Source organism: Anser cygnoides, chromosome 1 (assembly GCF_040182565.1).
Source record: "Anser cygnoides isolate HZ-2024a breed goose chromosome 1, Taihu_goose_T2T_genome, whole genome shotgun sequence".
Lineage (NCBI taxonomy): Eukaryota > Metazoa > Chordata > Aves > Anseriformes > Anatidae > Anser > Anser cygnoides.
This window is the reverse complement of record NC_089873.1, coordinates 149,808,690-149,835,242: the sequence shown is the minus strand read 5'-3', so window position 1 is coordinate 149,835,242 and position 26,553 is coordinate 149,808,690. Positions and strand designations below refer to the sequence as shown.

General features: G+C 48.6%; 1 protein-coding gene across 2 annotated transcripts; it reads right to left on the bottom strand.

Moving 5' to 3' along the window:
• Nucleotides 1-20,491: 20,491 nt before the first annotated feature.
• Nucleotides 20,492-25,938, bottom strand: ING1 (inhibitor of growth family member 1). 2 transcript variants are annotated; one of them, XM_013194494.3, is made up of 2 exons: nucleotides 24,995-25,938; nucleotides 20,492-22,146 (listed from the first exon to the last, which is right to left on the bottom strand). In XM_013194494.3, exons 1-2 carry the CDS (start codon nucleotides 25,134-25,136, stop codon nucleotides 21,443-21,445), a joined length of 846 nt encoding a protein of 281 aa, XP_013049948.1. In that variant the 5' UTR covers nucleotides 25,137-25,938; the 3' UTR covers nucleotides 20,492-21,442. The 2 variants fall into 2 exon arrangements, with proteins under 2 accessions (XP_013049948.1, XP_047936759.1); XM_048080802.2 differs by lacking the exon at nucleotides 24,995-25,938 and adding an exon at nucleotides 23,073-23,251.
• Between the last annotated feature and the right edge of the window lie 615 nt (nucleotides 25,939-26,553).

Genomic DNA, 26,553 nt, shown 5'->3' with positions numbered 1-26,553 from the left:
ACTTTTTCTTTTCATCCTCTGACGCAGTGTCAGTGTCCATAAAGCATCTCCGAACCCCCTAGCAATCACTCGATCCTTTTGGCTGTACCTTTTAATATGTGTACTTATTTACACATGGTCTGCCTCTTTGAAGTTAAACATTATTGTAATGACTTTTTTTTTTTTTCTTAGTCTTTCCACTCCTGTAAGGGTGTTTATATTGAATATGACCCAGGCCTAGTGCACTGTTCAGGATTACACTGGGAATTGTATCTTCTGAGGTTTCTGGTGACTTGCTGTGACTAACTCTGCATGTGTTTTTAATTGTTTGGTTGGTTGGTTGGTTGGTTGGTTTTTGTCTAGCAGTTTAGTCTCTGTACCATGCTCTGTCGTGACGGTTTCTTGCCTGCATGGGAATCACAGAAATATATTGTGTTCTCTCTCCTCTCAGCCTCTCTGATCTACCTTAGCTTTTCAGAGTCCCTGTCGCCGTCTTGGCCAGGCGGCTGCTAGCAAAGCCCTAATACTGTAGAGTTAGGCAAATATGAAACTCATATTCACAGAAGTCCTGGCAGCCAGCTGAGACACTGCCACCTGGTTGCACTCTAGGATATTTCCTGATATTTCCAGCACCATTCCCCAGTTGGAGCAAGATAGTGCCGAGTCGTTCCTGAACGCTCTGTACCCCAAATGACCACTGACTGAGCCCAAACCTGTTGCTCATGCACCTTCTGCAGCAGTGTCTGGTGCACAGCAGGGCCCGTTGACAGTTCTATGGGACGGTTTTCTGAGATGGAAGGTGCTCCTGACTATTTAAAGCTCATTAGACCAAAGCACAGACACTCTCTGGAAGCAATTTAAAGGGCAACCTACAGCACTTGTTAGGGCTGATAGGCTTGAGTCCCCCCCCGTGCATCCCCTACAAACTGTACTTGTGGTCATTACCTGGCTCAGGACACAGGAGCATCTGTTTCATGTGTATCCTTCAGGCAGAAAATCTGCACCATTAAGCTAACAGCTGGGAATGGTACAGGGAATGGGCATTGGGATGGGGGTTACTTTATTCTTCCTTCCTTCCTTCCTTCCTTCCTTCCTTCCTTCCTTCCTTCCTTCCTTCCTTCCTTCCTTCCTTCCTTCCTTCCTTCCTTCCTTCCTTCCTTCCTTCCTTCCTTCCTTCCTTCCTTTCTTTAATGCTGCTGAAATTGTTAATAATACAGCAAGTGGTCTATCACAACCTATTCTGCAGTGTCAGTGGAGAGTAAGGGTTTCTACACACCAGGAAAAAAGAGGTGCTGCCTCCCATAGAGCAAAGCTGCTGGTTTCCTACAGGAGTGCTCCCTCTCAGCTGCTTCATTACCGATGTGATAGTCCGACTGCACTACTACTTGGGCAAAACCTCCTTCACTGACACACCAATAGTCTTTAAAATCTCTCCCATAGGTAAAGTGTGCTACCTAGGGCAAAATCTTAATGGACGCAGACTGACCATCAGAAGATGGCCAATCCACACCAGAAGGTACCCACGGTATAAAACTTCATCTGTTATTAGGAAACTACATGGGATCAACATTTTAAAAATAAATGAATAAATAAATAAAGGCTCTTAAGAAATGCTTAGTACCAGGCTGTTTTTCTGGGGGCTGGATGAGAAGTGGCCTCAACACTGTGAAGTCCCTTGTGGGAAAGAGAGGGTGCTTACTCACCAGGCCCATAAGGAAAATGATCTGATCCTGCGAGAGGGAGGAGGACTCATGCTGCTCTGTGGAGACACCAGTCTGTGCAGTTCTGTACTGAAAAGCACCACAGGGAGTCTTATTGCATTCCTTTCAGCAAGCGATTGAAACGTATGGCTTCATCAGGGAAGAGAGAGGGCAACCTCTGGCTGCAACAAACCCAGTGTTTTCCTGTAACCTACCTGAAATGAAGACAGACCTGTTGTAAATCTGTCACTTGTTTGCCTTTCACTGTAACATTTGAGAAATCGTTCTATATACAAGGCGACATATCATTTTAACAGGTAGAGGTTGCAGTTTTTAATTGAAAGTCATGCGGGTAATTCACTGAGGAAAGCTCTGAAGCCACCCGGAGCAGAGGTGGGTGGTGAGCTGTTCACTGACACGTCCTGCATCTGAAATGTGCTGTTACTGCTCCGTGAGTTGCCACCCTGCCAGGCAGTGCCTATTCACGTGCACAGCAGGGCCAGAGCGCTGGGGGAGACACGGCAGAGGGAAAGGCGGGCATGTGGGGCCGAGGCCAGGCCTCTGGGGTGGGAGGCAGAGCTGTGAGAGCCAGGGGGCTCGCCCGTTGGAGACCTGGTCTACATCAGCCTTCTAATCATCAGCCTTCCCAACGCCTTCTCCAGCCAAAGCAAAGGCCAAGCTGGTGGGGACCCTGCCAAGTGGCAGCTCCAAAGTGGCACCAGCACACTGAGCACCGATGTGCCATGGGAGCTCCTACTGCTGCGTGCAGGACATCACCCCAGGAACGGCTGGTGTGAGCTCCCCGCTCCTCCTCGCTCCAGTGGGCCAGGAAAAGCGAGCAAGAGTCACCCAGCCTAAGATGGGGAAAGGACCGGGGAGAGGACACCTGAGAAACGGCTGCCACAAGAGTGTCACCAGTCCAAGGACAGCTTCTTCCAAGGTGGGATTAAATATGAAGAAGCGCATCACTGCTGGACACCCATCACCATGTAACTGGGCTCTCACGCAAGTCCACCTCCCTCTGTGTCCCCTGGGAAGGAAGGACCACGTGCTTCTTCATTCAGGACAAGTTCTGGACACAGAGACAAAAAGTGATATGTGAGGATCAGAAAAATGGTCCTGTTCCTCCAGCCTTTCACTCAGCACAGGGCACAAAGACCAGCTCTTCATTAAGCAGCAGCTCCAGATGTTTCCGTCCCAGAGCAAACACAGCATCCTTGTCCCACACACCTCATGTGCCGTTTGCTCCTGGACCTGCTGGTGTGCAGCAGCGATCCAGCAAACGCAGCCGAGGTCCACCCCTGGTCTCACCTGCCCAGAATCAGGGGGAGCACGTAGAGCATCAGAGATTTCTTGGGCTGCTTTCCACTTGGATGAAGCTACCAAGAGAATTTGGAAACCGCTGTTAGTCCCATCCTTTCCCTGCACAGACAGACCAGCTCATCCTCTCCTTTCTTTTCTCATCCACTGCTTTTCCCACAGCCTGATCTAAGGGCTGCAGAACTTGACTCCAAATTGCAGTCTTGGTACTCAACGTAACACAGAGACCTCCTCTTTTTTCAATTTTGATCCCTTTAGCAGGAATGATTAGTGTGCAAAAGGGACAAAAAATAAATAAAGGAAAAATAGCTTTACTTCTTTTGTTTACTTGCCTCAAATTACGTTAGCATTGAATTTTAGAGGTCAAGACTGGAGTAATACAACTCACCACTTATGCCTTTGCTACCCATCATTGCACCAATTTCAGAAGGGGAAATCTGGAAAAATTGCCAAGGGAGATCAAGAACGGTCTGATTTGAAAAAAAAATTGAAGTGAAAAAATGAGGCTGATTGCCATGATGACTTTATTACTTTTTCCACTTCCTCCCGAGGCGTGCTTCTTCCACGAAACTTGAACACCGGTGCTTTGTGAGCAAACCTCCTGGCACTCGGTGTGTCCGGTCAGGCACCCATGCTACCAACAGTCATGTGCGGCCCCTGCAGATACTGAGGGCATCACGTGAACTTCGGAAATAGAATCATATCAAAGGTCAGGCATTTTAGAGTGGATAAGTTGCAAATTTTTATGCAGCTCAGAAAAAGGTTTCTGCTGCAAGCTATTGTCTCTAGGAAGAGAAAACAAAAAGTGCCGTCCCCGAGGGCTCCCTTTGCGTGTGTGATTTGTAAAATGTTTGGAAGTCAGCTGACGGCTGCGAATTGCTTGGCTCTTGAGAGAAGGGATGAATAGATGAGAGAAAACGAGCACATTAAGGTCTTTTTGCTCAAACAGCTCACATTTAAAAATACTTCATTAGCATTCTCGCATAGTCAAAAAAGTGAGGTAGGGAATGGCTAAGCACCAGCCCAATACAGAGAGGTGCTTACATTTGTAGGGCTACATGCTTTGGCACTTTGAGAGCAACTGTAACATTCCCAGGTGCAAACAGGAACAAAAAAGATGAGAACAGGATCCCTTACTAAAAAGATGTTGTTTGAAGTAAAACCCCACCAAGCAGGGAGAACAGCTAAAGAGAATAAAACGGCTAAAACAATCTGCTTGCTGCATTCCCTTTGTAAGCAAGCTGACATTTTATACTTGCTTAACATTTTGCTTTCATCATGTAAACCTGTTTTTCTTCCATTTTGAGTCTGGTCTGGTGAAGAAGCCATCCTGTAAGGAGCCAGGAGATGTTCCTTTCAGAGAGAGCAAACTGCTGGATGGGTGGCTTGGTGCTCAGCATGGGTGTTGGAGGCCATCAGGAGCAGGGACACATGCTTTCATGAAGTCATCTTCTAAGTGTAAGAGGTAGCAATACCGGGTGATAACCAGAGGAGGAATATTTCATTTAACAGCCTCTTTGCCACTTTTTCTTTTCCTGCTTTTCCACAGCTGAGAAGAATATATTCAATGCTCAGTGATATAACAAATAGGTGAAGGCCACAAGAAGTGGGAGTCCTGGTACAGGTGTTAAGACTTCGTTGTGTGGGCACGTGTGTGTTGCCTTCACCCACAGGCTCTTCACAGCCACTGCTAGCAAAGGAGTGATGGAGGCTAGCCCGTGGCCCCTGCAGAAGTCTCTGATGAAGAGTGATGTGCCAGGGAGGGTTTTGTGATTTACAGGGATCTTTTATCATCTCCTTGAATCTAAACAGGTTGGTTTGTACCACTGAGGGGTTTGAACCATGTACATGTCTGAGAAATGTTTGTAAAATGCTGATTTGGTGATGGTTAATGGCCTGACCTTGCTGACCCGGATATCCCCACTATTGACTGTGATGCTTTCAAAGTATTTTCCTCGAGCATTTTCCTTTGTTTTTGTTGTTCGTAGCTGGTTTTGAAGCCCTGGGGATGGCTGAAATACCACAGCTTTGGATTTTCCTGCCTTATGTTAGATAGCTTTTGCACTGTAGTGCTAACAAATTACTTCACCGTGACTTCTCAACCTCAGCTTTACAAATGTGACAAATTAGACAAAACCAGAGCTGTGTAACCACTCCTGAAGATGGACTCGTGTTACGATATTAGTGTCATGTAATTCTTTCTAGGTCAGCTTTGAATGGCATTTGTGCACTTGTAATGTAGGAATGGCTGACTAAAAATGAAGTCCTGGACTTTTACATGACTTGGCACAGCCTTGTGGGCCTGAATGTCAAGTCTAGCTAAATACGTCTCCAGGGATCAGAGTTGAGCTTTCAGTCTTCAAAAACTTATTCTAGTATCAACATCCCTTATGATTTCATTTTCTGGGTATTTTTGAATGATCATGCTTTGCTAATGTGATAATTTTCCTCCTGAAAGTTTCTAAAGAGGCAGTTCCAAACCAAACCAGTTGTTTTTTTTGGGGTTTTGATGACCTTTGAATCTCATGCTGTGCTAGTTCACCAGGTATGGATCACACCACAAAGTACTGAAGAATCCATTTAGTATCCAGTTCAAATGCTAGATTTGAAAATCTGTCCAGTCTATTCAGACTAGCATGTCTTATTAATTCATTCTCATTTGCAAATCCTGAATACATTTGGATATATTACGGCATATTTGACCACTTTTTAGGTGACATTGGGATGGATGGCATTATCTGATTTACTCACTGGGAATTGTGAACATATTCTATCACATTTCTCCATATTACTGCTCATTTCAAAATGCTCTGAACTAGTGGCACCGGGAAGACTAATTACTGTGCTGTGATTCCAAGTGTGTTACATCAGTCTTAATAATTAGATGCTTGATTTAAGATTAACATATTGTGAAACATGCTTGTTTTAAGATACCATTTGTGGCAAAGTATAACAACACTTCTCTCCAAAAAATTAGAAAGCTAATCTTTTTTCTTTGCCTATATGGCCTACTAAATCACTGTCTTCACTGCTTCAGCACCAAAGTTTCTTGACATTGTTGGAAAGTCAGAGTTCAACAGGGCTGCATAAGGAAACGTGTAGGTTGAATGGCACAGATGGTAGCGGAATGAGTTAATTCGGCTAGAATGACTCTTCATATAAGAAAGGATATGCCAGTGCCTGCATAGGTTTAACTTGGATTAAAAAATAAAATAGCTGGGGTTGGTCTTTCTTTTCAACGGGATCCCTGAGCAGAAAGTTGTTTTACTCACACGAATTAAAATGAGCCATCCTTCAGAGCGTGGGCACAGGGACAAGAGCTTTTCAAAGCTGCACAACTGTTTGCTTGCCCTGTTTGTTTGGAGAACAGCTTTTCTTTCTGCATGACTGAGCTTGTAATACGAAGAAGGGCCCACTGCTCCGACGACGTTCCAGTTCTGCACGGGGAGAAGTGGGCACCTGAGAAGCACTTGCAAAAGCCAGAGAGATGACCTGGGGGCTGTGGCTGGAGTTTTACACACAGCTGAGCCAGCAGAGTTGTCCGTGGCTGGCTAAAAGGAGCTGATCCCCCATGTCTTGCTGCTGGCCACTCTGTCCTACTGCCTGGCTTGCATGGATAGCATCTTTCAGACCCTCTCCCAGGCCTATTTACCTACTGAAATGGCAAAACCTCCCCAGTGGTTTTGCTTGCAAAGGAGCCTGGCATGTGGCATACCAAGCAGAGGTGGTGGGAGGAACCTTGGCCAGGAGACGCGATGGGAACCATCCCTGTTTGGCAGCGGTGGGCTGTTACGTTGGATCATGCCATCGTGTGAAACATTACCCTAAGACAGCTGCAAAAGGAGGAACAGCACAGACGGGAACCTGGAAAGGACAAGGCAAAGCAGCTTCTACCTCACTGTGACTTTTCTGATGTGACAGCGGCTTTAGGAAGCTACCACTGGTGAGAGAAGAGTGGGAAGAGCAGCAGCAGTACATGCAGGTGTAGGTTCAAGGCACAGCACAAAGACGAAGAGGCAGAGTGAAGACCCACATGATATCTCTAGTGGGGTGTCTTTTCAAGAAAAAAACGGGATCCAGAAACAAAATACAGCTTCCTATACAGAGAGTGAAGCACAAAACAAGTCCTCTGGGCCACCAGGAACTCATGGGACTGCCTGGACAATATCTCTGCTGGCTCCGGGAGCTGCTGCAAGGTCCCTGTGTCATTGCTTGGCTGTCTCCTTCCCGGTTCATAAGCTGTGGTCTTTTGTTCCTCACGAAAACGGCCCACAGGATATCCACGACAGCTGCAAGGACAAAGGGCTGTGCAGTTCCGGGGCAGGTTCCCAAACTGCTCCACGGGAAGTAACTTTGCTTGCATGCAGTGCATGGGAACTGCTTTCGGTAGCAAGGGATGCTGTAAAGATGGAGCCTCCTGCCCAAGGGAGAGCATCAGAACCTGCTGCTACTTTGCCATGGAAATTTTAGTCCATGAAGTCCTGTTTTTCAAGTGACAAGAGAAAAGAGGCTCTCAAAGTAGCCTTTGATGAAGTGCTTCACCTCAGAAAGAGAACCACCTTACAGAATCTTTTCCGAAACACGTTAAGCAGCTGGAAAAGGCTAGATTAAAAGCGACAGCTTGGCTTTTGCTTAAAGCATATGTGCTGAGTGCAGCTGCATGAATTTCACCCGTGATTCAAGGGCTGGCCAGTGACAAGGTTAGAGTTAGGTTAGGGGAGAAAACCTTGGTAAGATCTAGAAATCCCTGATGACCTGAGGCACAGTGGTCATAGATTTTCTCCTTACACCTTTACTCTCGCTCTCTATCCCCCTGGTATTTCTTCAGCTGATATCGATCTATATAAGACGTATAAAGCAAATAACTGTATTTAACAGCCCTAGTTGTGAGCAAAGAGCTCTTTAAAATCTCAGAATGTGAGTCTACAATGTTCACCCTCAGGCAGGAATCCCATTAATAATTTAAGGTGTCTGTATGCGATTGAACAGTAATGGTAATTTTCAGCTACAAGGGATCAATCTGGCAGTGTACTCTAAATCTCTGCATACTGTAGAGACAGTGCTTCTCTGGGAAAATCCCATCTTCATGTACAGGGAGCTCTATAAAATTGCAGCAGTTTTTCTCTATGTCTTGTTTTATAAAGTCTTTTTGCCAGCAGAACTGCTGTTGTCTTGTCCTGCAGGTCTCATGCTCCTCAAATGTCAAAAGCCCCAGAAATACAGGGCACTGGCCTCAACATGGCTTCGCGGCCAGCAGTGCCAGATCCGCACAGAGCTGGGTCACCTGCTGGGTCCAGTCCAGGACACAGTTATTTATCAGTCATGGAAGGCTCAGGGGTGCGGTTACCTATCAGACAACTCACTGCTTCTGCAAGACTTGCAGGATCACACGGCCAGGACTTTGTGTGAAGCCTTGGGCCCAGGCACCCCAGGCTGCCAGTCCTGGCCTACCTACTCCCCGGCCTACCTTTCAGAAGGCCGCCAGGCCACTGGCTTGGTTGCACAGCAGGATCCGAGGGGACAAATCCTTGGTGGGTCCACCTCCAAGATCAGCACGGATCCGTAGGACACATCCCCACTGTAGGCCTTGGGCTGCCTCCCTGCTGCCGCCCACGTGCTCTTGGGCTCAGCCACCACGTAACCAGACGTGGCTGGCACTGGGACAACAAAAAGCTGCCTGGCAGACAAGGCTGATGGGGAAAAAATAAATAAATAAATCACTTTTTACTGGATGCCTCTGAATTCAGCATGCCTCAACAAAGATTATTATCACTAATTAGGCAGAGCGTGCTAACAATGCTCACATTTGGAAGCACGGTTTCTCAATGAAAGGGAAAATTAAATAGGATGCCATCAGAGAGCTTCAGACAAAGAGAAAATGAGGCCAGTCCAAACCAGAAAGTTTTCATCAGAGAATAGATGAATAGATTAGGTAATTTATTTTGTTGTACCTAGAACATTAATACGCATTAAGTAGTATCGTGGTTTGCATTTCCAGTGGAAAATGGTTTCCCTCCTGCCCTCAGCTCTTTCTTTGCTTGGGAGGTGAGTCCAACTTACGTCCAACCCTTCCAGCAACCAGAGCTCCCCAGGCGATGCTAAAACACCTGAATAAGAAATATGGCCTGAGGAACAGGAAACCCTCACAGGTTCCTCACCCACTGTGGTGGCTTTACCCTGCTGGGCAGCTGAGCTCCACCACAACCGTGCTCTTGCTCCCCCTTCTCAAAGGAAAACGGGGAGAAAATACGATGGAAAGGGCTCAAATTTTGAGATAAGGACAGGGAGATCATTCAACAATTATCGTCATGGGCAAAACAGACTCAGCATGTCTCAGGTCACAGCCATGAAGACAGTCGTGGTGGAGGTGAGAATCAGGCTCACTGTTTTGCCTCTTCAACAGCAGCAAACTGCAGAAGTCTGTCTGGAATTCAGTTTGCAGTCACAGGCATTTAGGGTGTTCGGTGTCAAACACCAAGCACCTGCCCATTTGCTGTTACGGCAGAAAGCAGGGGACTGAAAAAAATGCTGCTGATTGCAGGTGGTGCTGGGATAAATCCCGCAGGCCATGACTTCTGCACAGCACAAATTGGGGAATTTTATCCAGCAGATTCTGCTTCAAGCTATTCCCACGCCAAAATTATTGCATGCTTTCAAGGCAGTCACCCGTCTTTGAACAACCTTTTCAGGCAGTCACTTTCATTCTCCTACTGGCTGAAGGAACAAAATCATAAACAGGTGTATGAGAAAATCATTGCTTCGGCAATAGCCTCTCATATAACCAAGCTGGTGGGAAGAAGTCACGCAAAAAAAATATGTATGTCTGTAGTTAGAGATAACAGTTGCCAATAAAAGCTTCAGGCAGTGTCACTGAAGCTATATATTATCCATGGAATTTACAGAATTTATTTTAATTTAGCAACTTACCCAAGAATATGAACGAGGTAAATAAAAGGCTACAGAGGAGCAGTAATAACAGTTTCTGTGTAAGGGCTGATGGAGGCTTGAGGCAAGGCACTAAATACCTGAAGATAGTGGGGAGCAGCTCGTGGGTTTCCCAAAGTGTTGTGCGCTGCACGGGGAAGGCAGGAGCTGGCTTCCACAGCCTTCCGTCGACGTGCTGCATCGCCCTGAACACATGGGCGCTATCCATGTACTTCTCTTCAAAATAGAGACGGGATGATGCATTTTTTCCAGACTTCTCAGAAATTCTCAGGTAACAAGTTGATGGTTTTTAAAAACAAGTATAGATATTTATCAGCTGTTCCAAAAATGGTGGATTTTGTTTGTCCTCTCACCACTGTTATTTTTTAAATTTTATTTTCCAAGCGCATTGCAGAGGATGAAAGAGGTAGAGGCATGACAGGCTGGATTCTCACAGCCCTGCTGCAGGGCTACAACTTTCCACTAATAGAGACCTTTATTTTTCAATCTCCCTTTCTTTCCCTCTCTTTCTCTTCAGTTAGCTGATAGTTGTCTCTTTCATTTCGTAGCTTTCCTCAGCCTGACTGAGATGTAACCCTTGCAGATCTTGTTCCTTATAACAGGGAGCGAGACAGCCCTACCTACTGAGAGTGTTACCCTATCTCTCACACAATTCCTTCACTCTCCTGCTAAAGAGATCAGCTCATTGTATGCAAAATACAAGCAAGGACTGCTGGGGCAGTGACAAGGATATGTGTAAAAGAGCTCTACTCTGTGTCAGGGTGCCTCACCTACGCTACCTCATTCAGCTCCTGCAAAGGAGAGTGTGGGTGGCCCCATGGGAAGGTGCTGCGGGAGGCCAAAAGCTGTTCCTTTCAGGTGTCTCCAGACCCTGTCCTTACTTTGTGTGTGAATGGGGACTCCTGTGCACCCAGCAGGGATTGCCGAAAAATCAGGTTTGAGTGAAGGTCCATCCTGGAGCTGCAAAGTGCAGGGCTGAACAGCAGCTGTGGTTCCTTGGACACAAAAAGGGATGGGGACCCCTGAGCACAGAGGTTCAGGGAGAAGATACCTGGTGATCCTGGCCAGACACCTTGGTCTTGGCCACAAACAAGCAACAACTGGAGATATTTTGAAGCTGATACTGGGAGTCAGCCTGGTGTAAAGCAGGTGAACGTAGAACGATCTTTGTTCCAATGTGTAACAGGACTTAGAGACAGAGGAAGGTTGTTTTTTTTTTCCTTTTTCTTTTTTTTGTATGAGTGTATCAAGATATCTAACTGCCTAGACTTCAGTCTTTGATTCTGCATTTTTTTCTGAATACTTGAAGTTTTTAATTGCTACCATCCTATTATATTCATATGTTTAACATTTTAACTAGCAATTCCATCTTACAGACACAAATTTATTTTCCTTCTTGGTAAATTTAGCAACTGTCTTATTCTTTATGCTACTTTTTCCCTATGTTGTGATTAGCAAATCTGCACTTACCAACTAACTGTGGGTAAGGCATTCAATTGTAACAGAGGGAACCATACAGAGTAATTTAATGCATCCAATACCATAAAAACCTGCTAACATTCGCATCATGGGAAGCTTAGGAAAAATCAAGACCCACTATCGCAAAAAAAATGAATCTGCAGTTGCACTGGATCTTCTGAAAATGAGACTTCTGGCCTAAAATATCTTGTAAAACATATTTGAAATTCCAGCTGGCTTTGACAAAAGCTATAGGAGTTCCTCTGACAGAAATGGGCTAAAAGGGATGGGAAGGATGGTATGGACTGGGTGATAAGATGCATGCTGATAATCAGAGATGAGAAATCAGTAGAAATTGTGCTTATGGACATAAACAGCTGTTTCGTCCCAGTTCCCAGTTTCCTACAGCAGCACCTGTTCCTTGAGCTCATTTGTGTTCATCTTCCTTCTTGCTTCTAGTATACGCAAAGTTGGTCTTGCTTTGGGCTAAATACATTCAAAAGTTGCAGAAACAGCTCTCTATTAACAACAACACCAACAAAACCAATAAATTGCAGGAAATCAACAAACTGCGGTTTCACAGGCACGCTACCACAATCAAGACAAATGCCAGCTGCCAGTCTGTGCTCCCCTGGGGAGGAACAAGGCCTCTCGGGGCACGCAGAGAAAGAGGGACTTGCTCACTCGATCCTTGGCTCACGCCACCCTGCCACCAGGCTCACAGCTCCTATTTCTGCAGTGTTTCTGGTCAAAACGCCCCTCTCCTGCTCCACTGCTTTGCCAGCTACTTGTACCTCCCCTCCGGGGTCCTGGAGCAAGAAAGACCCATCATGTCCAGAAGCAGCTTGATACAGAGGACCTTCTCCCAAAACAGTCCCAAACCTTCCTGTTGTGGGTCAGCACACTTGTTGTGTGGGACAACCCCTCTTCTTGTATATGTTTGGACACGCTGTGTGGTCAGTGATTCAGTCTTCAGTGACAAAGCCCAGGATACGAAGTCTGTGCACTGAGGCTAATGACATAGAGACATAGAATCATAGAAAGATTTGGGTTGGAAGGGACCTTAAAGCCCACCAAGTTCCACCCCCCTGCCATGGGCAGGGACACCCCCCACCAGACCAGGCTGCCCAAAGCCCCATCCAGCCTGGCCTTGAGCACCTCCAGGGATGGGGCAGCCACAGCTTCTCTGGGCAGCCTGTGCCAGGGCCTCACCACCCTCCTAGTAAAAGAATGTCTTCCATAGATCTAATCTAAACCTACCCTCTTTCAGTTCAAAGCCATTCCCCCTTGTCCTATCACTCCACTCCCTGACAAGGAGTCCCTCCCCAGCTTTCCTGTAGGCCTCCTTTAGGTACTGGAAGGCCGCTGTAAGGTCTCCCCAGAGCCTTCTCTTCTCCAGGCTGAACAACCCCAACTCCCTCAGCCTGTCTTCACGGGAGAGGTGCTCCAGCCCTTTGATCATCTTCATGGCCCTCCTCTGGACTCGCTGTAATACACCCATGTACTTCTTGTGCTGGGGGCCCCAGAGCTGAACGCAGGGCTCCAGGTGGGGTCTCACAAGAGCAGAGCAGAGGGCGACAATCACCTCCCTCCACCTGCTGGCCACACTTTCGATGCAGCCCAGGATGCGGTTGGCTTTCTGGGCTACAAGCGCACATTGCCGGCTCATGTCAAGCTTCTCATCAACCAACACCCCCAGGTCCTTCTCCTCAGGCCTGCTCTCAATCCATTCTCCATCCAACCTGTATTTGTGCTTGGGATTGCCCTGGCCCAGATGCAGGACCTTGCACTAGGCCATGTTGAACTCCATGAGGTTCGCACAGGCCCACCTCTCAAGCCTGCCCAGGGCCCTCTGGATGGCATCCCTTCCCTCCAGTGTGCCGACCACACCACCCAGCTTGGTGTCATCAGCAAACTTGCTGAGGGTGCACTCAATCCCACTGTCCATGACACCAACAAAGATGTTAAACAGCACCAGTCCCAATAGAGACCACTGAGGAAGACCTCATGTATGTCTCTTGGACGAGGTTCAACCCCATAGGAAAAGCTTCATTGCTCCTCAGAGCCTGCAACACCAGCAGCTGAGCACAGGCAACTCACCCCCTGGCACATCAGGAGACTTCACCCACCTCCAAGCTCCTACAGGCTTGGGAGATCACGCCTTGCACAGAGGGTAAGGCGCCAGAGGCACCAGTTCCTGACCTTCAGGTCCACGCCTATGGACAGTTTCATGCCATTTTCTCTCACCCTTTTCATCAAAAAGTTCATCTTCTTTTCCACTAAATATGGTACCTTCATTGCAAATCTCCCTCTCCCCGAGGTTCAGGATTTACAAAAAGAAAACTGAGGTTGTGAGAACATATCACAAAGAAGACAAGCTCCATGTTTTTCTGGTCACAAGCACCACTAAGATCAAAAAATTCCTCTGCTATCAAAGCTTATTTAGGAAACTCAGTGTTGTAGAGTGTTTCGGCATCAAACTTTTCCTACCACTGCAAGCATTTCGAACAGCTCTGATCATATACAAGTAGTAATATAAGACAGCAGCCAAAAGTAGATGTCAGGTTTTGGATTTGTCTAAACTTAACCAGAAATGAGATGTGGGGAGCTGGGAATTTTGCTGAGGCACAGCAAACATAAAACATAAATCCTCAGATAAATTATACAACCCAGGGACTCCCTTCTCCTGCACTCCGATTAAGAAAAGAGTTAGGAAAACCAGTGATATATTCTCATCCGTTTGTATCTGACAGAAAAGAAATAACCATGGAAAATCTTTTTTTTTTTTCTGATGGAAAAAAAAAATCATCCTGCTAGACCCTAGGGCTGTAAGCTGGTGTCAGGATCAGTTAAGGGTGGGTTAAGTGGGCTCCTCTGCTTATTTGCCTCTATAGCACTGATTGCAAGGAGTGAAGCACCAGGCTCCTCTCCGATGCCTCAAGGGGTCCTTACATCCGAACCAGGAATTAGGGGGTGTTTCCCTGGGAAATTCTGGAGAGCTGTGTCAGGGCAGAGGACAGGGAGGAGTTTCTGAGGTTACTTGTGGAGCTTTTCTTGCATACCCTGTCCTGTAAAGGCACACCAGCTCTATGTAATATTTTGACAAATTCAGTCTTGGCCCTGGTCTTGTTCTATGGCAGCAGAGCATTCTCCAAGCAATAGTAAAATGCAGATTTTGCATGCTGAATTCTCACTCTGATCTTAGCACTTTGTTTGCCATCACTATCGAGAACATTCCCTGATAACAAGATCACAGAATAACTTGGTATGGAAGGGACCATTGGATGGGATCTGGCCCAACCCCAAGTGCAAGCAGGTCCACTAATTCACAGCAATATATATTTGATATTATAATTAATTGATATATAATTTAAAAGTTTGCTATTTTGAAACGAGCCCCACCAGCCCAGCCTCTGCTCTTGCACGAGGCTCATCCATCCATGCTGCAGCACTCACAAGGACACTTGTCCTTGCTGAACTGCACATGGTCGTGTTGGTGCCCCACTTTGGCCTGTCCCTCTGGATGGTGGCCCACCATTTTCTGAGAAACTTGGTTAGCTATGGCTTGACGGTGAGTTGAAGGCAAACATAATTTTGTCTGTTTCTGCTCTGACACACTAAGTGGATCCTCAGTCTCTGACTTGCACAAAGAAGGCTCTACGGCTTCCCTTGACACCTCTGCAGACACGGGTGATATCTCCTGGTCATCAGAGCCTCCTGTAAAATAAAATCTGTAGATGATATGACACCTTGGTAATCCACTTGTAACAGCTCTTCAATATTCTCCTGCATGGCATGACACAGTTGTGGCTTTGCAAGATTTTACTACCACCTCTGCATATAATAGCCTCCAGCCCTTTTATCAAAACTAGCAGAAATGCACAAGTGCCACATACTTTGTATTTATCTTTTCAGGAAATTTGATGTTCTATTTCCCTTGAACCCGATTAGATATAACTCCTTTAAATCTTTTATGGACCAGGAAGGATTACTTCTGATATAGAAGTCCAGCTGTTCACCTCGCTATTGTACTCTCACTTCCACTCTTCACAAGTCCCTCTCTTCCTTTTGTGAAGGTTTCTTTGTGATGATTCTAAGAGCTCAGGCACAACAGAGCTCTCCTGACATCTTCTATATTCCAAGAAATATATATGTGTGTGTGTATGTGTGTGTGTGGACAACAAAGATTGAGAGTAATATCGGCAACTTTAATTTTAATACTGCTTTTGTCTTCTTGAAGCTGTCTCCAACCCAAGCAAGAAGAGGCTCAGTGGATAAAGAACTGAGACAAATTACGAAATGGATCAAACCCCGATAAAGCACGGAAATCAGTGCATCCAAACAATCCTGCTTCTGTCCTGCAGTAACAATATACCAAAATGATATGATCGTGATCAAAGTTTTTAAGTAATCACGACCATAGATTAGAATTGATTAAAGTTCAAGGCACATTACATTCATTTCCTTCTACTTTTAACATCCTCAGGGGGCACCTACAAACTAAAGCATTAAAGCTCGGGGGACTTTCCTGAAAGAGTTGCCCTTAATCTTTTAGTTGTTGAATAAAATCACTGTGTGGAACACGCATCTAACAATTCATCTTTTACTGACACGGTTCTCAATAAATTGTCTGCTCCCAAAGTTATAAGACTGAAGAAGTTATTATGAGAAAGGAGCATTTTATTTCAGATGAGACCATGCGAATCTCAAGGAGAGAGGAGGCTGGCAAAATGAAAAGTCCCCTGATATATATCTTATAATTAACATGGCAGAACATCCCTTCCGGTATGCAGGTAAATCATTTATGCACAATTCACTTGAGTTTCTCATCCTTATCTCTAAAAACCATTTTTTTGCAAGTCTGATTTATTTTGAAAAAAAAATCAAACTAGTGAAGTGAATTGTATGACGACGGAGATGAGGGAGTTCAGGATGGGTAGCGCTGAGGGGACAGCAGTCATTTAAATTGCATTAATTCTTCCACAAAGTGAGAGTACAAAAGGTGACTCCATCTGTCTTCACCAAGTTTTTACGAGATACCCTTGAAAGATCCGAGTTTATTTTAAGTATATAATTTTTTCATATGCTGAGTTAGCAGCCCTAGGTGTGTTGAACTCTGAGGGACTTACCGAGCAGCCAAATGCAAAATCATCCGGCTGTCTTTGTATCATGGTGCTTTCCCCACGGCGTGAACGAGGAGCAGAAGTTCAGGCCCAGCTCGGCCAGAGCCCACGTGGCAAACTGACATCTCACCAGCATGAAGTCGGCTGCTGACTGCATCTCCTGCAGCTCCCGCAGGTTGCCTCAGAGCCTTCAGTCCTGGCTGGTTACTTCCATGCAGTACTGCACGAGGCGTCATCACCTTATGCCAGATGGGTGTTACGCGGCCTTTAAAAATGGTTAGCTGAGGTACCAACCTCTTTCGGAGACGACAGAGCATTAGGACACATCATTTACTAACAATTTTAACGTAAGAGTCAGAAATTTAGGTGTAGTTTCTGAAAATTTGGTATCAACCACCTTTCACCTTCTTGCAGCTCCGCTGCAAGAGCGGGAAGGTCCTGCAGAGGGGCCGGTGGCACCCACCAGGGGTGGTGACCACGGCCAGGGGCTGCAGGAACAAGCTACCCCGATAGTCAGGCTTCACCATGACAAGTAGAAGTCCAAGACTGCAAGAGCCTCCACCTTGGCCACTAACCCAGCTCCTGGTTCTGAGGGGGAAACAGAGGTACAGTAGCTTGTTTTTGGCTACTACCAACAATAAACGTTTGCCAGGAAAAGTAATCTAGCCACCCCAAACTCATGAGAAAATCTCAATACTGCCTCTCAGCCCTTCACAGAGATACTTCCTTTACTCCTGTGTTCTTCCTCACTGTGTCCTTCCTTTAACTTGTCAGGCCTGGGACTTTGGTGGTACCTGGGAAAACAAGAAGCTGTGTGTAGCAGTCCTAGCTCACCTAGTTTTGACACAACGTTGAACGCTCACACTACTTTTGATATTTGGAAGCAGGAAACCCGTACCTCTTCTGGAGCTAGCACAAGGAGGTTTATGTCTAAGGATCGAATTGGCTTCGAAGATGATGATAAGTTTAACTAAAGCAAGGGAATGAATCCCAGCAATACTCGAATTTGCTTTGAAGCACTCCTGCTGAGAACTTTTTTTATTATATTCTATTAAAATACTATTTACAATAATTCACCTAGCTCTTGCATCTTATTACAATTTTAAAAGATTAACCAAAAACACCCTATGAAAAATACGACCAGTGGAGCAGTCCAATTCAATTGTATTTATTCTGCATGTTCCACAAAATTAGGACACAGTTAATCAGCGGCTGTGCTTAATTAGTATGAAACCTATTTAAACCCAATGATACGCACGGCCAGGGTTGCTGCTGCTTAATGGAGACAGTAGTTCTGCTTAATTGGGATGCTTTCAGGTGACATAATGGTTGGAAGCGACGCTTTGCTCTGCTGTTTCAGTCTCGTGGTGGCTCTCTCTAGCTGTCCCACTAGGAACATTTTGCAGTGGCAGCTGACATTGCGCTTCAGGGGTTCCCTCCCTGCCTGCTCTTACCTTCTGACTTGTATCCTCAGCACCAACTCGTAGCTGCCCTGCTGCAGAACAAATCTGCCGCCTGAGGATGGGGACGACTCAAGTGTAAGGACTGCTACCAGCTCCCTCGACTTTGGCGCTGAAACTCTGTTTTTCATTAGTTGGAAGGATTTCATTGCCAGTTCAAGTGCTCAGTAACACAATAAGGACTTCCTGTGACATCTGTCACAGACCAGTGGCGGTTACAGTCGCCTGAATGCTTTCAGTGAAAAGTTTGTGATTCCTACTGCTATGACTTCCTCAACAAACATCTGCTGAATTTTGCATATTATATTAATCCTATAATATGGAATAGATGATTAGCCTGTGGGAAATGAGTCAGAAGCCTCAGCTCAGCTCCTAGAAGAGAGCCTCCCTCCTTCTCAATCCTGTTGCTGGCAGTCGCAGTGGGAAATGGTCATCGAGAGGTTCGGGTCTGATCTCAAACCTTCAGGTTATGTCCCCAGATCACAGCATTGTGTCAGCCAGCTGGGCAGCATAAGGAAGCTTGCAAATTAGCTGCACCCATCACATAGCGGCAAAGAAGATTGGCTCGAAGGATGGCATTTTCTCATGACCATTAAATAAACTCCAAACAACTACAAAGAATAGAATTACTACATTTGTAAAGACAGCATTTTAGACAAGGTACCAAAGCCAGGACAAAGTTTGCATGGTATGAAGCATTTGGCAGTGTGTCGGTATAACACAAGATGGTTTTACTTCCATCAACAGAGAGTTTAACACCATGGCAGAGTACCTTGAGTTTAACTGAAATAGGCAACTGTGCTCACAGACTGAAACCAGACCTGTCAAAGGGTACAGCGCAGGTACAGTCAGCTGCCAGGGACAAGCAGCAAAACAAAGTTGCAGCCTAGGATACGGTGAGCCATGAAAATAATGCAAGTCTTGTAAAACTGTGGAAAAGGATGTAGCTCCACGTTGCTTTGCAGATCAGCAGCTGCCGTTTGCAACAGACTGAAATACACAACAGCACAGCAAGCCTTCAGCAGCTGGAAATATACTCATTCAAGGGCAGCATAAGCACTGCTTTACTGGTCCACCTTAAGCTGAACTTTCTTACCATGTTCCTTCGCACTTTTATTGTTTTCTTCTAGCTATTCACGCTCAAAATGCCCCACAGAGCCAACGCAGACATTTCACGAAAAAGGCTAAGGTCTGAATCTGTCTGCAGCAGCTCCCAGATAACGTCTCACTGGGGTTCCACCAGTATAAGGTCTCCATGTCCTCAGCCACCCAGCAGCTGCTGGGAGGGCAACAGAACGGTAGGGGCAGCATAGACCACAAACATCAGGACTAGAGGTAACAGCAGCGCGTGGAGGGAGGAGCAGGTAAGACTGGTGTGTATGGAGAACGGAAGAAGGTTATCAGCAGATAAGACCAACACTGAACTGTGCCAGGAGCAGGAGACATGATCGAGTGGTTGTTTGGTCAAGGCAAAGGTGACCTGGTGTAACCTGACAGCCTGCAGTGACACACACACACACAGTGTACCTGTTCAGAAGTAAAACACAACTTCTACTTGTCACTGTGGGTGTACCTGCCTAGCAGGGAGCGTCCGTGCATGGTGGTGTTACCTTGTGGCTTTTCAGTATACCTTTAGAGAACACTTAGTCCCTTCAACTGGATCCGGAGTTTTGTTTCTCCTGCTTCCAACAGGGAGACCTGCTGGAATACATCGGAATAAAACAGCATTACTTCAGTGGCATAGTGTGAGCGCCCAGGAAGCAAAACAAGACAGTTACGGATTTTAGGAAAGCTTTGTGTTCCAACAATTCCCAGCCCCAGCCTCCCGTACTCTTACGAGACCCTGCCCGACCCGGTGGATTTTGTGACCTCTCCCTCTGTGTTCGCTGCCTTCCCACCACCGGTCCCAGCCCCTTCTGCACTTACAGCTGAGGCCCGCAGGGGGACGACGGGAGGAGATCAGCTCAGCCAGCGGCACGACACCCCTCCAGCCACGAGACCGCCTGAACAAGCTTCGCCACGAAGCTGTGGTGGAGGATCAGGACACCTAACCTACAGCACCGCACCTTCATTACAGCCATAGGATTTTGGTGTGAGGTGACCAAAAAGCGTGAAAACGCCCGCCCCGGAGCGGCTGCAGTAGTAGTCTGAAAACGCTGTCACGCAAAAGAACTTTCTGCTGATAACAAGCATGGAATAATTTTTATCCGCCGTGTAAAGGCATGAAAACAACTGAACGAGACCAGCTCTACGCTATTGATTTTTAGACAAACGGCCGAGTCTGGAAGCGACTGCAAACACAAGAAGTGTAGCTGGACAGAAAGTTAAATCCTACTTTGGCTCTTCTACACGCTTGTTTGTCACACGGTCTGTGGAGATTCATTATCAGAACTGCAATTTGGTTACCACTACAACAGTTTCAGGCTTCCTAGCAGCAGCTTGCTGGAGCTGCTAAGGTTAAAGGCAAATTTCCTTTTTACACTCTTTGAGTGATCATTAAACATGATTGCTAAAGAAGCAAACTGTCAAAGTTGTTTCATTTATTTCTTAATATCACAGCTGTACAATTTTCATACATACAGCAGGAAATGCGCATTGGTTACACAATGGCATTTGGCTGCATTTCCAAGTATAATACAGTAAGTGCAACTCCACTTAAGAATGTACATTTATACAACTTAAACAAATTAAGGTTTGCTACACTACTATCTGTGACAGTATAAAGCTTCATTTATGTTAAGTCTCGTTACTAAACCACTTCCTGGTTAAATATAAAACATATTCAATTATTTTAAAACGGCCCTTGTGGTACTTGGCCAGCATATAAAATATTTGTTGTGTAAAATTTAACCATTAACTTTTTCTTTTCTTTTAAAAATAATCCTCTAAGCCTATTTAAACATTTGCTATTGAACTGTTACACTGACACTTTGTAGCAGGAACCAAATTTTTACCCTCCTTTTGTTTGATCTCACACTGCTTATCACCGAAAGAAGTTACATTTGTAATGTACTGCAGCTTTATTCAGATACAACCAGATGGCTAAGCTATTTAACAATTCCGTTCAAATGTAAATAACATTCTTCATTAAAGAAAAAGAAATTACATTTCGGAAATATTTGTCATCAAAATTTTAATGGGTAGAGTGCTACCAGCACTGGGAGGAAAAAAAAAAAAAGTATTAATTTCTGTTTTAAGACCCACCTGAATATTCGGTTTATACTCTTATAACTTTACTTTTGGAATACATTGGTCCACAGACCATATTCTTGTTACAACTTACCAAATGAAAAACAAAAATTGCTCTTATTGCCGTCCCTATAACAGGAATGGTTCAGTTTTAAACCTCCTTTAAAAATATACATTTTACAATCCTTTCACCTCAACAAAGGTGACACTGACAATAAATACACTGGTTTGGTGGTTTTGTTTTTCTTTGCCGTGAAAAGTCTACAAACTACCTGTTGTAGGCCCTTTCTTTTTTAGACTTCTCCAATGCCTTGTCCATAGTTTTCTCATTTTCTCCTCGACATTTGGGGCAGTACCATTTGCCCTTTGGTTTATGATTGAGTCCCACACAGGAAAAGTGAAACCACTCGATGGGGCACTCGTCATTATCGCATCCTATCATTTCTCCATAGGAGACTTGGTTGCATAAGCAGTATGTTGGCTCATTGGGATCAATGGGAAGGTCTGGAGGAGAAGCTTCCCTCTCTGCCTTAGCCTTGGATCGTTTCTTCTTCTTGGATGTTTTTGCTTTCTTCTCCTTTGGAGTTCCTGAGGTGATGTCATCATGATCATGATTATTTGAAGCATTTTCTCGATTCTCGTTATTCCTTTGCCGCCTTGACCTCTTGTTGTTGGGCTTCTCAGCCTGGGCGATTGTCTCGTTCTTTGACTTATCTTGGCTGGCTTTCCCGCTGTTCCCAGTGGTGTCGTTAGTCTCTTGGCACGTCTCAAACAGTTCCACGTGGCTGTCCACTTGCCGGGTTCTGTTCTCAACAAGCTCTACCATCTGACTGACGATTTGGATCTTCTCGTCACCCAGCTCCTGACTCCGAATCAGCGCTCTCTGTATGCAGTGCAACATTCTTCTCTTCTGCACGGCATCTGTCTCTCGTTTAAATTTTTCATAGTAATCATCCAGGTCCTTCAGAATCTCTGCAAGGAAGAAGTAAAAACTGTAAGTATTTCAGACAGAGGGAACGGTGAAGAAAAGCCCTCCTGCATTTTTCCTTCCACGCAGCAACACCTCTTTGTAATGCACGAAGTTGATCAAAGGCAGACTCCCTGAAGCTGAAATCTGACAAGTGGCTCATGACTCCAGTGGAATATTTTTGTCCCAGTAGGTCCCTGAGGAACAGAATGCAAGTGCTGATTTAGAAAAAAAAGAGAGACTAAATATAATCACACGCACGGTGACAGCTCTTCCCTTTATCGGTAATTAAAAGGAACAGAAAATACACAGACCACCACAAGTTCCAGCATCAACTTTGGAATTAGAGGCGGAATTAATGGATTGTTTACTAGGACATTTTCTGTACAATAAGGTTAATGCTTGTGGTGAATGACAGAGAGTGGGAGAAAGAGAGTGGGAGAAGAGAAAAAAGCACAAATCAGTGCAGGAAATCAGACAACAAATTACTTAATAATCACTACCATGCCTGACAGCTGATGCAGAAGAACTCCGAACACATAGGGCTAGACCCTAAGTCACGGCGAGCTTCACCCGATACTGCTGCGTGGCTGCTGGAAACGAGGCCAACTAATTCCTGTGAGTACAGAATTACCATTACAGTACTGGAGCCGTGGGGATTATTTTCTCCCTCTAGGTTCTGTAAAATACCTGTTACTCACTTTTTATGTAATTTTTCACTAAATATTTACTGCAAGGAAGGAGAAAAAAAAATAAGGAGCAACATTAAAGATGATCTACGACCACAGGAACGGCTAAAGCTCCTTGTCGATTTAAAATGCTAACACTGAAAGTCTGTTAGACCTTGCGTTACACCTGAAGGATCATGTCGGGAGTTTAAAAGGAAGAACGTTCCGCAAGTGCTTGAAGTTTCAAGAAGACTTTTACGAACCTATTTTGAGCGGAAGTTTTCGAGTTTTGCTGCGGTACTTGACGATACTTGACTGAGCACGCAGCACACTCCGCACGTCCACGTTAACCCCTCAAGAACACGCGAAATTAAGGTTTTTCCCCATAAATATCTTCCTCGTCCCTCACCCCCTCGCACACGCAGCCACCGCTACCTCGGGGCTTAGTTCGGGACGCGGCATCGGACAGGGGGAGGCCACCTGCAGCCCCGCAGCCCGCCCCGCCCGCCCCCAATAACGACAGGAGCTTTATTAATTGGTTTATTAATTATTTATTAACCGGGAGAGAGCTTTATTAACCGGGGTCCCAACGGCCCGCCCTGCGCCCCGGAAGCGCCGCGCCGCCAGGCCCGGCCCCTGCCTAGCAACCGGCCGCGCCCCGGAAGTGACGCAGCGGCTATTGTTCTCCGGCCGGAAGCCGGCGGCGGGCCCCCGGTTGGCAGCGCAACGGCCGAGGCGGGGGAGGAGGGGCGCGGGGAGGGGGCGGGGCCCCGCGCGGCGTCGCGCCTATCAGAGGCGGCGGCGGGCAGAGCCCGCCCCCTCGGGCCGTCCAATGGGAGCCGGGAGAGTGAAAAAGGGGAGGCCAAGGTTGGCCCGCCCGCTGCCGGCGCCGCAGCCAATCAGCGCCCGGCGGCCGGGGCAGGCCGAGATATTCAAATCAACGCCACCGAAAAGTTGCTTCTCGAAACGTCACGGGGGGGCGGGGCGCCGGGCGGAACGTCCCGCCCTCCGGGCCAATCGGCGAGAGGAGTCGGGCCGCCCCCGCCCCCCGGGGAGCGCGCCGCCCTATCGGAGCCGCCGGGGGGCGGGGCGAGCGGCGCTATGCTAACGAGGGGCGGTTAGAAAAGCCGCGCCGACGCCGAGCGCCCCGCACAGCGCCGAGGCGCCCGCTGGCCGCGCGGTGCCGGGGCGCGGGAGGCGCGGCGTGCCTCAGCCCGCCCTGCCCCGCCATCGCCGCTCCCCGCCCGCGGAAGTTTTCCCCCGGCCCCTTTTTTTTTTCCCACCCCCCGGAGGGAGCCGCGGACGCCGAGGGAGGGAAGGGGGCTCCGGTCGTCCCCTCCCCGCCCGGCTGTCAGCGGCGCTGGGGAGAGCCCTCCCCTCCCCCTTCCCCCTCGCCTTCCCCGGCGGACAGCGGCGAGCGAGTGACAAAGCTGCCACAAAGCTGCCCCGGGCCCCGCGCCGGCCGGCCGGCCCTGCCCCTGCCCCTTCCCTCGGCCCGGCAGGGAGGCAGCTGGGCACATCCGCACGGCCGGTCGTATCGCCCCCCCCGCGTACACACACACCACGCACACACACACACGGCAGCCCCGGCTCCCCCCCCCCCCCCCCCCCCCCCCCCCGCCCTCTGCTTCAGGGGGTGAAGCGAAACCCACCGGGGAGGGAGCGCGGAAAGCGCTCCCTGCCCCCCTCCCCTCCTCTCCCCTCCCCTCCCCTCCCTCCCTCACTAGCTGCCTCTCTCCCCTACTACAGCCATAATGAATACTGTACATTCCTAAATGTTGTGCTGTAATCTCTCCGTCCGCACGGCACTTTCTGCCGTACCCCCAAAGCCCTTCCATCGCGGCCCCCCGGCCGGGGGGGGCCCCCCTTTGTGCACCGCACACCCCGCTTCCCTGCCCCCGCCTTCTCGGCCGGCAATTTACACAGAAAAGCAGAGTCCTTGCTTAATAAGAGAAGCCGGAGACCTTTTGTTCCGCCCCATGACAAGAGCTAACGCTGCGGATCAGCCCCTCTCCCTCCTCGGCTCTCCTCGCCCGGCTCTCCCCCTGCTCTCGGCTCCCCGAAATAAAGCTACCATCCCCGCGGGGTGCAGGGGGGCGAAGGGAGCCGAGGCTCGGCTCCGGAGAGAAGAAAGACACCCTCCCCCCGGCCCCACACGGCACACACGCACCGAGCGAGCACTTACCTTGATATTTGGCGTCAATTTCCCTCATCAAGGAGACATTTCTCTGCAGATCGAAGGGCATCGACTCGATGGAGTCCAGGTAATCCTCCACATAGTTCACGAGGTGAAGCTGCTCGCCGTTCGCAGGACTCAACATTTTCATCCGGCGAAAAGGAAAAGGGGGAGGGATAAAAAAAAAAATAATAAAAAAAAATAGATCCTTCTCCACACGCTTCTCTCCCTCTCTCTCTCTCTCTCCGTCCCCCTGGCCCGGCGGCTGCTGCTCCCCCCGAAGGAGGCAGGCGGGGGAAGATGGGCTCGCCCCCCAAAAACCGAGAGCAGCTACATCGGAGTGCTCTCGTGTGAGGCAGAGGGAGCCGCACGCACACACACACACACACACACACACACACACACCACACGCGCGCACACACACACACCCTCCGCCAGCCCCCTCCAGCCAGCAGCAGCTGATTGAATGGCTGTCGTCGTGGGTAATTCACGGAGGAGGCGGCACGGGAACAATCGGAGGGATCCGTGTGCGTGTGCGTGTGTGTGTGTGTGTGCGTGGAGGGGGGGGAGGAGGAGGAGGAGGAGGAGGGAGGCGGGGGGCTCGAGCCAGCCCCTCCGAAACACTCCGCAAACAAAACGCGCCCTGCGAAGTGCCTGTCAGGGGCAGCCCCTCCGCTCCTCCTCCTCCTCCTCCCGCTCCTCCTCGGGGCCGCCCGGTGCCGCCCGCCGGGCCGGAGGCGCGCAGCCCGCAGCCCAGTTTCAAACACTTGGGAAACATTCGGCCCCGCCGCGCACGGCGCATGCGCACCGCTCCCGCCGCTGTGTACACACACACACACACGGACGGACGGACGGACGGACTGGCGGAGGGGCGGGCGGGCAGGCGGACACACGGACACGGGCGCGCACACACGCGCTCCCCTCCCCCTCCCGGAACCGCGGCGGGGCGAGCGCCGCCCCCACCCTTCCTCCTCCTCCTCCTCCTCCTCCGCTCGCCACGAGTTGGGCGGGAGCCCGGGGCGCTGAGGGGGGAGCGGGGCAGCTGGGTGCTTGCTTTCACGGGACCCACGCGGCTCTGAGGGGGCACCGGGAGCCGTGCGGCCCCCCCGTGGGGCCGGGCGCTGAGGAGAAGCGCAGCCCCGCTCCCTCCTCCTCCCCGCCCTCCCTCCTTCTGTCCTCAGCGGGCAGCCGCAGCCATCAGCCCCGCGGCGGCTGGCAGCCCCGCCAGCCAATCGCCGCCCAGCTCGCCGCCCGCCCCGCGGTTCCTTCAGCCAATCACAGCCGGCCGGGAGGGGGGGGAGGGAGGGAGGGAGGGAGCCGCGGCGACAGCGCTGCCCGGGATACCGGCCTGGGCAGAAGGGGCGGTGACACCTGGGGGGTGCGCATGCGCGCTGCTAGCGGCGCGGGGAGAAAATGGAGCCGTGCGCGGGGAGCGGCCTTAAACTACGTTTCCCGGCAGCCCCCGGTGCGGCGCAGCCGTTAGTAACGGGAGGCCTGCTCGGGGCTGAGCGGCCGGCTCGGGGCGACCGCCCCCACCACGGTTCCCCGGTGGCTGCCGGCCCGAAGGG